This window comes from Dendrobates tinctorius, unplaced genomic scaffold (genome assembly GCF_039654945.1).
Source record: "Dendrobates tinctorius isolate UK_male_01 unplaced genomic scaffold, ASM3965494v1 ptg000011l, whole genome shotgun sequence".
NCBI classification, from domain to species: Eukaryota; Metazoa; Chordata; class Amphibia; order Anura; family Dendrobatidae; genus Dendrobates; species Dendrobates tinctorius.
This window is the reverse complement of record NW_027361679.1, coordinates 129,898,049-129,912,200: the sequence shown is the minus strand read 5'-3', so window position 1 is coordinate 129,912,200 and position 14,152 is coordinate 129,898,049. Positions and strand designations below refer to the sequence as shown.

Genomic DNA, 14,152 nt, shown 5'->3' with positions numbered 1-14,152 from the left:
TCACAGCTACTCGTTCCCTGGCTGCCAGTTCCCTTGTGTGCTCAGACATAGGAGAACTAGTGGATAGAGCAGTAATAATACCAGTTCCTCGGTCAGAGGAAGACCAAGGTCACTACTCAAGCTTGTTCACTATCAGGAAACTCTCAGGCAAAGCTCGCACCATAGTAAACTTAAAACCGTTGAATTTCTGGGTAAAATACAAGAGGTTCAGAATGGAATCTATAAGATCAACAATTCCCCTAATAAACAAAGAGGCAGTCATGTACACACTAGATTTGAAAATTATCAGGTGCCAGAACATCCCTCTTCTCAGAAATTCCTTCGGTTCACTTCCAATTCCAGTGCCTTCCTTTTTGGTCTGGCCTTGGCTCCCCGGGTCTTCACGAAGCTGGTTGCAGAAATCGTAGCCTTTTTAAGACAGATAATTATAATCCCATACCTGGACGACTTCCTGCTGGGAGCCAACTCGGGGGAACAACTTCAGGCGCACAAAGAGAGGACGATAGCAACTTTGGAGCATCTGGGTTGGATCCTGAATCTGAAGAAATCAGACTTGGTGCCGAGAACCAGGAAGATTTTCTTGTGGGTCCTGCTGGAGGTGGAACTGGAAGCTGTCATACGTCTTTCCTCCAGTAGCGCTTGTTCCAAGAGTGCTAAGGAAGATTAAGGGGGATCTGGCGAAATTACTTTTAATCGCTCCATTCTGGCCAAGAAGTTAGTTCCCACTGCTAAAGACCATGGCCCTGGAAGAACTAGATTTATTAAAGTGATGCAGAGGTTAAGACCTACTATAAGGCTATCTGTGTCCCCTTGGGATTTAAACTTTGTCCTTAATGCCCTTTGTAAGACCCATTACGTGCCCGTAGAACACAAGTCTTATGAGACTCCCCTTCAAAACAGCATTTTAAGTGGCAATTACCTCCGCTAAAAGAGTTGGGGAGATCCAGGCCCTGTCTATCCATGATCCTTATCTCCAGATTCTGGACAACGGGTGTCCTTAAAGTGCACCTGTCAGCAGTTTTGGCCAATATAAGATGCGGCCATCACCTTTCGCCTGTGGGGCGGTCCAGTTAGATGGGTGTTTCTGGTCTTGGTCCAGCACTTCCCATCTTGTTATGATCCCCGACCTCCTGCTTGCCTTTGACCTTTTTCTGGCACCTGCGCACTGTAGTACTTTGCTCTGCCCTCAACAGGACAGAGAAGTACACCTGCACAGGAGCGTAATGCCGGGGAGCCTGTGTGGATGATGCAGGGTCACATCATCCACAAGAAGCAAGCAGTAGGGTGGCGATCATAAGATGGGAGGTGCCGGGCCAAGACCAGCGACACCCATTGGATCGGACCGCCCGGCAGGTGAGTATAATAAAATTTATTTTTCAGTTATTCCAGGTTATCACGGCCGCCGTCCTGCCTCCACATACTCACCTCCCCGCTCCAGTGCCGCGGCGTCTCTCCGGTAGACGGCCGCGGCATCCTGCTCCTGTCCTGACGTGTCCGCGGCTGACAGCGTCACTGCATGCTGTGCGCATGTGCCGTAGGCCGCGGCCACGTCTTCTCCCTCCTTGAGCTCCGGCAGTGCCCTGACCCGGAAGCACCGCCGGACCAATGGGAGGCGATACCCGGGTATATCAGGCCGCCCTCCTGTAATGGATGCGCCTGATCCTTGTGTTTCATTTCATGTTAGGCCCTCTCTCCATGGTCTCCTGCCCTGACACACTTTCTGGCTTGTGTTCCTGCAGCCCTGCTACTGACCCGTCTCCTGTGTCCTGGCTCCGTCCTGCTACCCGTGCCTTACACCTGCATTCCTGTCCTGTCCCCGTGTCCCTGCTCTGTCCTGCTTTTCCGTGGTCCCTCTGCAGCCCTACTCCAGTTCCTTCCTCTACAGCTCCGTCCTGGTGCCCAGTATTCTGTCTGTCTAGTGCCTTCTCTGCTTCCCTTAAGAGTCGCCCCTAAGAGTCGCCCCTGTTGGTACCGGCTATCGTGGTACCCGAACCCCGGGGCCTGCTCCTAACGATCCCTGTATAGGGGTCGGCTCCACCTGGTTGCTCGCCCGGGGGCCCCTCGGTGCCACGATCCAGAGGGTCCATTCCTGGAGGCTTGCCTCGCCCAGCCGTAACACAGGTCAGGTTGGGGGCTTTATATACAGCATTATAGAATGCTGTAGCTAAGCCCTGAAAGGTGATGGCCGCATCTTATATCGGCCAAAACTGCTGACAGGTGCACTTTAAATTAGACCCGACTTTTCTGCCAAAGATGGTGTCTGTCCAGAACCTAAACTGGGAGATAGTGCTACCCTATTTTTGTGTACATCCGGCAAATAAGAAGGAATACCACTTCCCTGCTATGGATGTTAGGCAGGCAGTCATCCTATACTTAGAGACCGCTCGCAGTTGGAGGCAGGATTCTAATCTGTTTGTTCAGTACAGCGGCAAAAATAGGGGGAAGGCTACTTTCTGACATCCGGTGTGTGGGGTCTGGTGGCATGCGGAGAAAAGCCGAGCCGCCGGATCCGGCCTGCAGTGGTGACACCGGATGTGTATGCGGCGTCTGATACGGCTCGGACAGGATTTAAAGGAGCCGCAGGAGGAAGATACATCGGGGACGAGAGAGACAGCCGCCGAAGGGTATGAGGGGAGGGGGTGGCGGTTAGAGAGAGAGACACGTGGGGTTAACACTCAGTGTCCGGGCGAGAGAGATCTCTCTCTCTCTCTCTCGTCCGGACACTGAGTGTTAACCCACAAGTGCCCGGCGAGAGAGATCTCTTACAAGTGTCTGGGTGAGAGAGAGAGATCTCTCTCTTGCCGGGCACTTGTGGGGTTAACACTCACAGTGTCCGGGCATGCGCTGTGTAAAAAGCCGTTCCGGCGCTGCAAAAAAATGTTGCAGGGAACGTTTTTTGCAGACGCCGGACAGGCATTTTTTGCCGTATCCGGCAAAAGCCGGACACGCCGCATGGCCATCATGCGCAATGCGACGATAATGCTAGTCTATGGGATAAATGCCAGATCCGGTGGCAACTGGCGCTGGATCCGGCTTTCACATTTTTCGCCGCATCGCGCCTGATGCTAAAAAACTGATGTCTGAAAGTAGCCAAAGAAAGCTTCCAATCACACTATAGCAAGGTGGATGATTTCAGCAATATTCCTTGCATACAGTTCAAAAGGGATTTCCCCTCCAGAAAAGTCGAAGGCTCACTCTACTAGAGCAGTCTCCACCTCCTTGGCTGAGAGGGCTGGGGCACCAGTTGAGCAGATCTGTAGGACCGCCACCTAGGCCAGAGTGAACACGTTTTGTAAGCATTATAAGTTGGATGTGTTGTCAAATAATCAGACTGCTTTTGGAAGGCAAGTTTGGTATTCTCCATGGTGCTGACAGGAGGGACATCTTGGGAAACTGGTATTAGACCTACCGGTAATTATGTTTCCAGGAGTCCATCCTGACAGCACGGTTAGTTCCCTCCCTGATAAAGTTCCTATTGCTATTGTTTCTTAACATTGTATGAGAAGTTAATAAAATTTAGTTGCATCAATCCTGGTGTGGTACTTGGAAAAGCACAGAGCTAGGTGGGTGGGAGGGGTCTTTTAACCTCTCTGTGTGTTCTCTGTCCCTGTAAGGATGAGAAGGACGACCTCCATGGTGCTGTCAGGATAGACTCCTGGTAACATAATTACTGGTAGGTCTGATACCAGTTTTTCACAAACATCCAATCCGATTGGTGCATGTGTTTTGAAATGGTGTTTACCTGCAATAGCACTAAGGGCCCCTCCTCACCCTAGATACACTTTATATGACTGTCAGCTGAACAATGGTTCACCCAATCAATTGGTCGGTAACTGTAACCTGCTGCTGTTAATACATGTTACAATAGGGCTGACTGTAACATGTAGTCTTACCTGTAGTGGCTAATCAAAACCATATAGTATACTGCTTTTTATGAAGCTTATATAAAGCAGTAAATCATGCTGCTCATGTGATTCAGCCCTTGTACCTTGATTAACAGCTCTCAACACAATATGATGTCCCCTCATAGTATGAAGAAATGTCAGTGGAATATTTTGTTTTTAATTATTAGACATTCTACACTTTTGGGTAAAGAATTGTTCTAAAAATTACATTTCGAAATTGCATCTTTGTTCACATCTGCATAACAGTCTCCGTTGCAGGCTCCCCCATTTTTTTTCAAGCTGGTCTTATTTTCCTATGAAAACAGATGCATCTGTTGGGTGGTGTCCATTGTGTGAAGTCTGTGGCATTGTAGCTTCCATTGGAACAAGTAGCCACAGCATGAATGTGAGCAGAGCTTAATTCCAATATATACTTTTCCTTAATGCAATTGTACAGACCTTGAAGGCCTCTTTAACTTGATGTAAGTTATTAAATTGATGTAAAGTTATTAAAATGACTACCGGGATGAATTAACACTAACAAATGTTCAAAAAACTGGACTGAGGCTTGACTAGTTCTTCCAATATACATGTAATGTGCAAGGTCATCTTAAGCAATAGACAAATGAATTATTTATGTTGTTTTTTTTTTTCTTATAGCTTAGTTTAGCCTGTATTACTGTGATCTGAAGGTGCTTGAGATGTGTTTGGATTACATTTTTATGACTGTATCCTTGTCTATTTTTTAATGCAGACAACAGAGAACGGAATTCCCAGTTACAGATAATGTGCAGACTATTCCTCCTCCTTATGTTGTAAGGACAATCTTGATCTACAGCCGGCCAGCTTCCCAGCCATCACTTACTCTGACAGAGACCATGAAGGTAACGATATGTGCACTATATGAAAACTGTCAATTGAGAAGAAAAAGGGAAGAAAATGTGTGAACACTCAATAAATAGAAAATATTTGATTTTATGAGGGACAATATATAGAAAAAAAGCCCAATAAAAACATGGTTAAACATGTACATGCATAACAAGGCTAGACAAACTTTGGATAAAATAGTCCAAAAATACTCACTCGGACAAGTAACACTGTAAATAAAGTGGTATCGCAATCCTGGTTCAAAAGAAGATATGTTGGACATGATTGTCAAAAAATGTGTATATAAAAAAAAAATCATGTCAATTCATATAGGTAATATACACCGCTGCAGGACAATTGTGTACAAGATAATTGTGTACAGACAATTGTGTACAGGCCAATTGTGTACAATGACAATTGTGTACAAGGCAATTGTGTACAAGGCGATTGCCCTGTACACAATTGTCCTTGTACACAATTGTCCTTGGACACAATTGGCCTGTACACAATTTTCTGTACACAATTGTCCGTACACAATTATCTTGTACACAATTGTCATGGAACCAATATACACTGCTCAAAAAAATAAAGGGAACACTCAGATACCACATCGTAGATATTACTGAATGTAATATCGCAGCTGCACATCTTTATTCATTACATAGTGGCATGCGTTGAGAACAAGAAAACATAAAAATGATCAATGTAAATCAAAACTAATATCCCATGGAGGTCTGGATATGGAAGGATACTCAAAATCAAAGTGGAAAATCAAATTACAGGCTGATCCAACTTCAGTAGAAATGCCTCAAGACAAGGAAATGATGCTCAGTAGTGTGTGTGGCCTCTACGTGCCTGTTTGACCTCCCTACTACACCTGGGCATGCTCCTGATGAATTGGTGGATGTTGTCATGAGGGATCTCCTCCCAGACCTGGACTAAAGCATCCACCAACTCCGAACAGTCTGTGGTGCAACGTGACGTTGGTGGATGGAGCGAGACATGATGTCCCAGATGTGTTCAATCGGATTCAGGTCTGGGGAACGGGCGGGCCAGTCCATAGCTTCAATGCCTTCATCTTGCAGGAACTGCTGACACACTCCAACCACATGAGGTCTGGCATTGTCCTGCATTAGGAGGAACCCATGACCAACCGCACCAGCATGGGGTCTCACAAGGGGTCTGAGGATCTCATCTCGGTACCTAATGGCAGTCAGGCTACCTCTGGCAAGCGCATGGAGGGCTGTGCGGCCCTCCAAAGAAATGCCACCCCACAGCAGATCGCTCTCCACTGCGTCTCCAGACTCTGTTGCGTGCTTAGTGTGAACCTGCTTTCATCTGTGAAGAGCACAGGACGCTAGTGGCGAATTTGCCAATCCTGGTGTTCTGCGGCAAATGCCAAGCATTCTGCACAGTGTTGGGCTGTGAGCACAACCCTCACTGTGGATGTTGGGCACTCAGACCATCCTCATGGAGTCGGTTTCTAACCGTTTGTGCAGACACATGCACATTTGTGGTCTGCTGGAGATCATTTTGCAGGGCTCTGGCAGTGCTCTTCCTGTTCCTCCTTGCACAAAGGCTGAGGTAGCGGTCCTGCTGCTGGGTTGTTGCCCTCCTACAGCCCCCTCCACTTCTCCTGGTGTCCTGACCTGTCTCCTGGTAGCGCCTCTGGACACTACGCTGACAGACACAGCAAACCTCCTTGCCACAGCTCGCATTGATGTGCCATCCTGGATGAGCTGCACTACCTGAGCCACTGTGTGGGTTGTAGAGTCCGTCTCATTCTACCTCAAGTGTCAAAACAGAACCGACATTCAAAAGTGACCAAATCATCAGCCAGAAAGCATTGGTACTGAGATGTGGTCTGTGGTCTCCACCTGCAGAACCACTCCTTTATTGAGTATCTTGATAATTGCCAATATTTTCCATCTGTTCCATTTGCACAACAGCATGTGAAATTGATTGCCAATCAGTGTTGCTTCCTAAGTAAGTGGACAGTTTGATTTCACAGAAGTTTGATTTACTTGGAGTTATATTCTATTGTTTAAGTGTTCCCTTTATTTTTTTGAGCATTGTATAAACACATTAATAGAGACATCTATATAATCAATATGACAAATGTACAAGTATGATAGTTAGAGGCCACCGGTGGGACGAGTTTTCTCCTTCCTCAGGCGAAACCTCGATGCCCTCACCTGAAGTATAAATTTCGGCCTTTTCGGCTCTTCACGTCTGTGAAAGACTTCTCATGCCACGAGAGGCCACAGGCACGACAGGTTAGAAGGGCCTCTTTTAAACAGACAACCTCCTCCTGGTTCTCCTCCGCATGACGTTTTTCCACCACCCAGGGATTCTCCCTGGGTGGACTTCATCCTCTATCTTTCAGGGATGCTTGACTCGCCTTTGTCGAAGACGCCTGGGTCAGAGAGGTAGTATCTTCAGGATACAAAATAGAATTCATCTCATGGCCCCGAAATTGGTTCTTCAAATCCCGTCCTTTGAGGGACCTCTCTCTGGTTCCATATTTTTTCGCAGCAATCCCCTCTCTCATCAATTCAGGTGTCATAGTCCCCTTTCCACCTCTGGAATGTTCTGCAGATTTCTGTTCAAACCTCATTGTGGTTCCAAAGAAGGATGGGTCAGTTCGGCCCATTCTGGTTCTCAAGTTACTGAACGAATGGGTTCATCGCCTTTTCAGGATGGAATCGCTGCGCTTAGTAATAGCTTCCATGGAATCACAGGAGTCCCTGTGCTCAGTGGATATCCATGACTCCTATCTCCATGTCCTGGCTTTTTCCGGTCATCAGAGATTCTTGCATTCTGCGGTACTGCAAGACAGTTTGTCGCCCGACCTTTCGGTCTCGCAACCGCTCCCAGGATCTTCACAAAGATAATGGCAGCGGTGAAGGCCATCCTACGGATCAGTGATCGTACCTTAACGAAATCCTTGTCAAAGCTCCATCTTTTTCCCTAGCCCAGGAAAGTCTATCACTCGAAAACTTGTCTCTACTCACCTGGGATAGTCAACAGGTCGAAATCCTGTCTAGTCCCTTCCCAGTGTCTGATATTCCTGGGCATGCTTTTCAACACCCACTTAGCGAGGGTCTTCCTCCCCAAGGGGAAAAGAAGCTCTCCAGAAGATCAAAGTAGAAGGTGTACCGGTCATCCTAATAACACCTGATTGGTACAGGAGGTCCCGGTATGCAAAGATCGTCAATCTGCTCACAGACGCCCCTTGGGAGCGACCAGACCTGCTTTCCCAAGGTCCCATCTTCCACAGGAAATCTTTGTTTCTTAATTTGATGGCGTGGCTGTTGAGACCGCGGTTCTAAGAGTGTCTGGGTTCTCAGGGCCAGTGATTCAGACAATGATTCGGGCCCGGAAGTTGGCATCGTCTTGAGTCTATTATCATAGTTGGAAAGCTTTTTTCTATTGTTATATGACTAATCACACCGCATCTATGAATTTCTACCTACTATTCTGGCTTTTCTTCAAGCAGGACTTGACACAGGTCTAGTCCTCAGCTCCCTGAAGGGCAAAGTTTCTGTGCTATCGATCCTTTTCTAAAATAACTTGGCTACTCATTCACAGGTCACAAATTTTCTTCATGGAATGGTTCTGGAGACCCTCAGGTGCTCCCCTTTGAACTGCTACGAGAAGTCTCTCTACCTTTTTTTAGTGGAAGGTAATTTATAGTGGTCATTACTTCCATCAGGCATGTTTCGCATCTGGTGGCTGTTTCTTGTCGCTCACCTTTCCTTGTTCTCCACCAAGAAAAGTTGGTTTTGCAACCGGTGCCTCCTTTCCTACCCAAGGTAGTCTCCTCCTTTCATCTCACTGAGGACATTTTCCTCCCCTCTTTCTGTCCATCTCCAGTGCATCCTCTGGAGCGTTCACTGAACAGGTTGGACTTAGTAAGCATGATTCGCTTTTACCTTGCTAGAACTGCCCCCTTCTGGAGGACAGATTCTCTCAATTGTCCCTGAGGGTGCACGTAGAAGCCTTCCAGCTTCTAATGCTATGATTGCTCGCTGGATCCATTCGGCAGTCTTGGAGGCATACCAGATTAAGAACAAAGCGCCTCCCCCTGGGATTAAGGCCCACTCTAACTGAGCAGTGGGAGTTCCTGGGCTGTTCATCATAGGGCATCACCTCTACAACTTTGCAAAGCGGCAACCTGGTCTCCTATTCACGTGTTCGCCAAATTTTACAAGGTCCATACCTATGCTTTTGCTGATACCAACCTAGGCAGGAGAACTTTCCAGGTGGCGGTGGTTAGTTTCTTGGCATGAATGGAGTCTGTGCTATTTCCCTCCCTAGGGACTTCCTTGGGACATCCCATGGTTTCCTGTGTCTCCCAAAGAAGTGATAGAGAGAAAACAGGATTTTTGGTTACTCACTGTAAAATCTGTTTTTTGGAGCCTTCATTGGGGGACACAACACCCTCTCATGTTTGACAACTTTGTTACTGTTTTTTATATTGTTACAGTGTGAATTTGTGTATTCTTCTTTTACTTCTCATACTGCTTTCTCACTAACTGATTATCTTAGTGCTAGTCAGTGGGGTATATACTGCTGGGGAGGAGCTAATTTTTTGTGCATAGTGTCAGCAGCATACACCCTATGACTTCCTGTGGCCCCCAATGAAGCCTCTGAGAAACAGATTGGTGAGTAACCGAAAATCCTCTTTTTGTTGTTGTTTTTTTTGTCTGTTGTTTTTGCTATATATTGTCCCTAATAAAATCAAATATTTTCTTTTTTATTGGGTGTGCACACATTTTCTTCCCTGTCTTTTTCGTCTCAATTGACAGTTATTTTTACAGGATTTTTGTAGCACCCCTCTCTACATATATTCCAGCAGCGCCCTTTTTTTTTTTTCTGTTTTCCACTAGATGAAAACTATTTTATTTTTGTTGTTGTTGCTTATGTTCTCAGTTAAAAGCCATTAAATATAATTGCAATCTTGCATTTTATCTACAGAAAATGCTGCAGTGCCCTTATTTTTTCTTTGATGTTGTTTACATCCATAATGGGTCTGATGAGGAAGATATAACCTGGAAAGTAAGTGTGTAATCAGCATATTACTAATTTCATATTTTGTTTGCAATGAACTACATTTCCCTCTTTAATGTATTTAATCTGTCACTAATTTGTAAAGTCTACGCTTAAGTATTTGTAAGGCCTTATGCACTTGGCCATGTTTTGACTTTGTTTACACGCCCAAGTGCTGTAATAAGGCACCCTTAGGCTGTGTTCACACACAGCGTTTTTTTAGCGGTTTTTACCGCGGTTTTCACTATAAAACCGCTAAAAATAAGCTGCACAGTCATTTCTATGCATTTTGCACTTTTTGTGCACATTGATGCGTTTTTTACCGCGAAAAAAACGCATCGCGGTAAAAAACGCAGCATGCTCATTAATTTTGCGGATTTTTCCGCGGTTTTGGCTTCTCCCATGCGTTTAGAAACCGCTGCGGTAAAAAACACATCAAAAACGCATCAAAACCGCGCAAAAACCGCCACGGAAAAATAGGTGCGGTTTCTGGGAAGGGATTCAGGTTTTTGTGCAGAAATTTTCTGCAATGTGTGCACTTAGCCTTATACTTCTAGTTTCTTTCCCTGCTGATTTCTGTGTAAATCCAATGAAAAATAAAATATGGAATGTTTTCATGCCAATTATTTTTTCCTGGAAGCATTGTTCCTGTCATAACCCTGAGGCTATGTATGCACGTTGTGCATTTGCTTGCAGAAAATTCGGCAAGGTTTCTGCTTTTCTTGGCAGAAAATCGAAGTGGAAAATATGCACTTTTTTTTAGACGTTTTTGATGCGTCTTTCCATGCGTTTTTGTAAATTCATAGAGCTAAATATATAAAAAAAAAATTGTGATGTCATCTCCTCGTTCAGCCTCTTCTTTTTCACTCACACTCTCACCAACTTATGTAGGAGCATTAACCATTAACATAATTAACCTACATATGCTGTAACAAAACAAAAAATAATAAAAAAAGCATATAATACTATCCTGTCCGACGTAGTCCATTTATTACCGAGTGTCCCATAGTGACCTCGCGTGTAAAACAGTCACATCGGAATATGTGACTGCTCTACCTTGCCTCCGGTGATACACTGACAGGAGGTAATCACTCCTGCAGTGTATCACTGCACAGCTGTGAGAGTTCACCGCAGTTCATCAGTTGATCAGCTTCGGTTCTCACGCAGCGGTGCCATAAGTGAGAGCACCGGAGCTGATGAACTCCAGTGATCTCTCACAGACGCGCAGTGATACACTTCGGGAGCCTAAGTACAGTCACTATGTGCTGTTTGTCACATGGGTACACACAGACACACATATTCTCCGCCCACACACACATTCTCCGCCCACACACTCTTCCTCCTTCTGACATAATTTCCTTTGACAATTCCCAGCATTTTTGGCAGCAAATCTGCAGTAAATACGCAACAAAGACGCAAACCTTTTTACATCTGCGTTTTTGCTGAAGATTTGACTGACTCAATTGAAGTCAATGAGTCAAAAACGCTGCAGAAACGCAAAAAGAATTGACATGCTGCAGAAAATAAAACGCTGCAAATACGGATGGAAATTTACTGATCATATGCACAACACTTCATAATTGTCATTTAATTACCTTACATAAGAATTCCATTGCATTTTTGGACCATTTATGCGCGTAAAAAAACGCATCGTGTGCACATAGCCTAATTCATAATAGCACCTTGATCGGTGCATTAAGTAAAATACAATCAATAACCATATAAGCCAAGAGAAGACTGACCTCTGGAAGGATGTCAGCCCGTGTACAAAAATGTAGCCAGATTCATATGTATGTACTGTATGCTCATGGTAAAGTCATGTCTGCAGGAGAAGCCTTTGTCCACCAGCTCGCCCTCATTCTAAAGGTACTGTCACACTAAGCGATATCGCTAGCAATATCGCTATAACTTGTGACGTTTTAGCGATATTGCTAGCGATATCGCTGTGTCTGATACTTACCTACGACCCGCTCCCCCGCTGCTTATCGCTGATCGCGCGAGAACGTCCTGGACTGTTTCTCGTCGTCAGCTTCCTGCGGCGCCTCCTGCTGTGACGACGAGCGTGGAGCCGGGCGGGAGAACGCAGGTTCGCCTAGTGTGACAGGTAAGTAGCGACCCCCGTCCCCAGCGATGTCGCTAGTGAGATCTGCCTGTGTGGCAGCTCACTAGCGACCACTTAGCGATGTACCAGCGATCCTGACCGCGTCATATCACTGGTCGGGATCGCTGGTACATCGCTAAGTGTGACAGTACCTTAAGACTGTCTGTCCTACAGTATTTTAGCATTTTGTGGTGTCTATATTCGGTTGGGTCCTGGGAATATTGCTTTGACATGTACCACCTACCTAAACATTGTTGTACATTAAGTATGCCTTGCCTTCATGGCAGACACATTTTTTTAAGGGCAGTATACTTTTTCTGTACAATAAGGTCTTGTCACTCTGCATAAATAGATCAGGAGAACGGAAAAGTATTCAAATTGTTGACTTCGCCTCCAAACTCCAGATCCATGAGCCATTCAAAATCCACTAGTTTTGATTGTCGAGTTGGAGAGTTACGGCTTCAAAATCTCTGTGAATCAGTGTGAACATACCCTCTCACAAATATTTTTTTTTATACATACAGTATATAAATCTGTGTATATGTACATGTATTGTAGCGTGAGTTTACAATAGTCGCCTACTGCCGCCGTCTCCTGGATCCAACACTGTTATGCTCCACTGCTCGGTAACCTCACCGATCTTCAGACTCTGCAGCTCGTGCAAGAGTCAGGGTTATTAATAATTTTCATTTCTATAGCACCAGCTTACTCTGCAGCACTTTACATTTTAGAAGGTACTTGTACAGACAATAGACATTACAGAAAAAAGTTGGAAGTCTCTTTTAAAATGTTAGTCTGTGGAACCATAGGCTAAAAGCCTCTTCCTGGATCATGCGGAGCTCAGCGTGACCTAGAAAGTCTGCAGATTGGTGATGCCACTGGATCCTGGAAAAGTCAATGTTAAATGAATATACACACTAGATTACATACACATAAACACAGATTTTTAACAAAAATATTCCTGGGAAGTCTTTAAATGTCGTTTGGTGCCCATGCCTCAAAGAATCAGTGCTGTTTTAGAAGCACCAGGGGAACCCACGCACTCTTACGGAAGTGGTTTTATTGTTACAGTTGATTATTGTATCTGTCCATATGGTGAAAGCTTTTAATGGTGTTGATGTATTGCTACCCTGTAGTTTCCTGCAGCTATACATGTACAATATAAAACTACATATTCTTATTCTGACTGCTTTTGAATTTAGCAAATTACAATGTTTACACCTAATATGTCTTATAACTTGTTAGCCCTTTTTTATTTTTACCTTGCAAATATCAATGTCTTCTTTTCTTTTCTCTATTGAACAGGATGCTTTTGACTTCTTTAGTAGTTTGGATACTAAAGGCACAAGTTATAAATATGAGGTGTCAATAACAGGCCCTGCTCTGGAACTTCACAACTGTATGGCCAGGCTTCTAGCCCACCCTCTTCAGCGCCCGTTTCAGAGTCATGCTTCCTACAGCCTTCTAGATGAAGAAGAGGAGTCTGCAGAGAGTGATCTGACAGTCTAAAACAAATTGATTTAAATCATTTTAGTGGTAATATTAAATTATCACATTATATATAAGTTACATAGTGATGCATCAGTCTTGCACTAGGTATAATTGTTGCTGACTTGATTCATTTTATTATTGTTTGCTTGTTTTCTAAACAAAGAAAATACAACTTTTTTTTTAAACTGCTTTTACTATGGGTTAAATAATAATTTTATAGCTTGCTTTTTATTAATGTGGCTTCACTAAGTATGTGTGTGTGGACTAATAGTGGGGTATTTAAAATATTAGGCTAAAAGACATACCTGACCATAGACCTTCCTTTAGATTTAGACTATAGGAAATATAAAAAAAAATTCATACTACCTAAAACATATCTGGCGGTCTAAGAAAGTAAATTTCATTGAATAAGTGTGGAGACCCGGGGGGTCGTCAGGAGCCCTAGTCCACTAGCCGAAACCTCATGGACCACGGCTCGTCCCACCGAACGCCCGCTCTCCTTTTAACATGGGCATAATGCTACTCAGACAACACAGGGTGAGGGTAAAACTGTGTGGTAATGCTTTATTGAACCACAAAATAGGCAGATAACATGTACAACAGTCCCAGCAAAATACCCCACGATGGTGCACAATAGTCTCACCCTTCCGCTGACTCACCAGGATAATGGCAGCTGTTACTTCAGATCTCCCAGGGTCGGCTACCCCACCTGTGGAACGCACACAGACAGGAGGTAATGACAAGTGTAGGGAGATGA

At 44.7% G+C, this 14,152-nt stretch overlaps 1 protein-coding gene across 1 annotated transcript in view; it reads left to right on the top strand.

Annotated features, from left to right (window-relative positions):
• Positions 1-13,585, top strand: part of BABAM1 (BRISC and BRCA1 A complex member 1) — a 29,601-nt gene extending 16,016 nt beyond the window's left edge. The window contains exons 6-9 of the mRNA XM_073547880.1: positions 4,342-4,366; positions 4,639-4,768; positions 9,732-9,812; positions 13,210-13,585. Coding sequence (XP_073403981.1) covers positions 4,342-4,366; positions 4,639-4,768; positions 9,732-9,812; positions 13,210-13,413 — 440 coding nt within the window. The 3' untranslated portion in view covers positions 13,414-13,585. The remainder of the gene's footprint in view (positions 1-4,341; positions 4,367-4,638; positions 4,769-9,731; positions 9,813-13,209) is intronic.
• Positions 13,586-14,152: the final 567 nt, after the last annotated feature.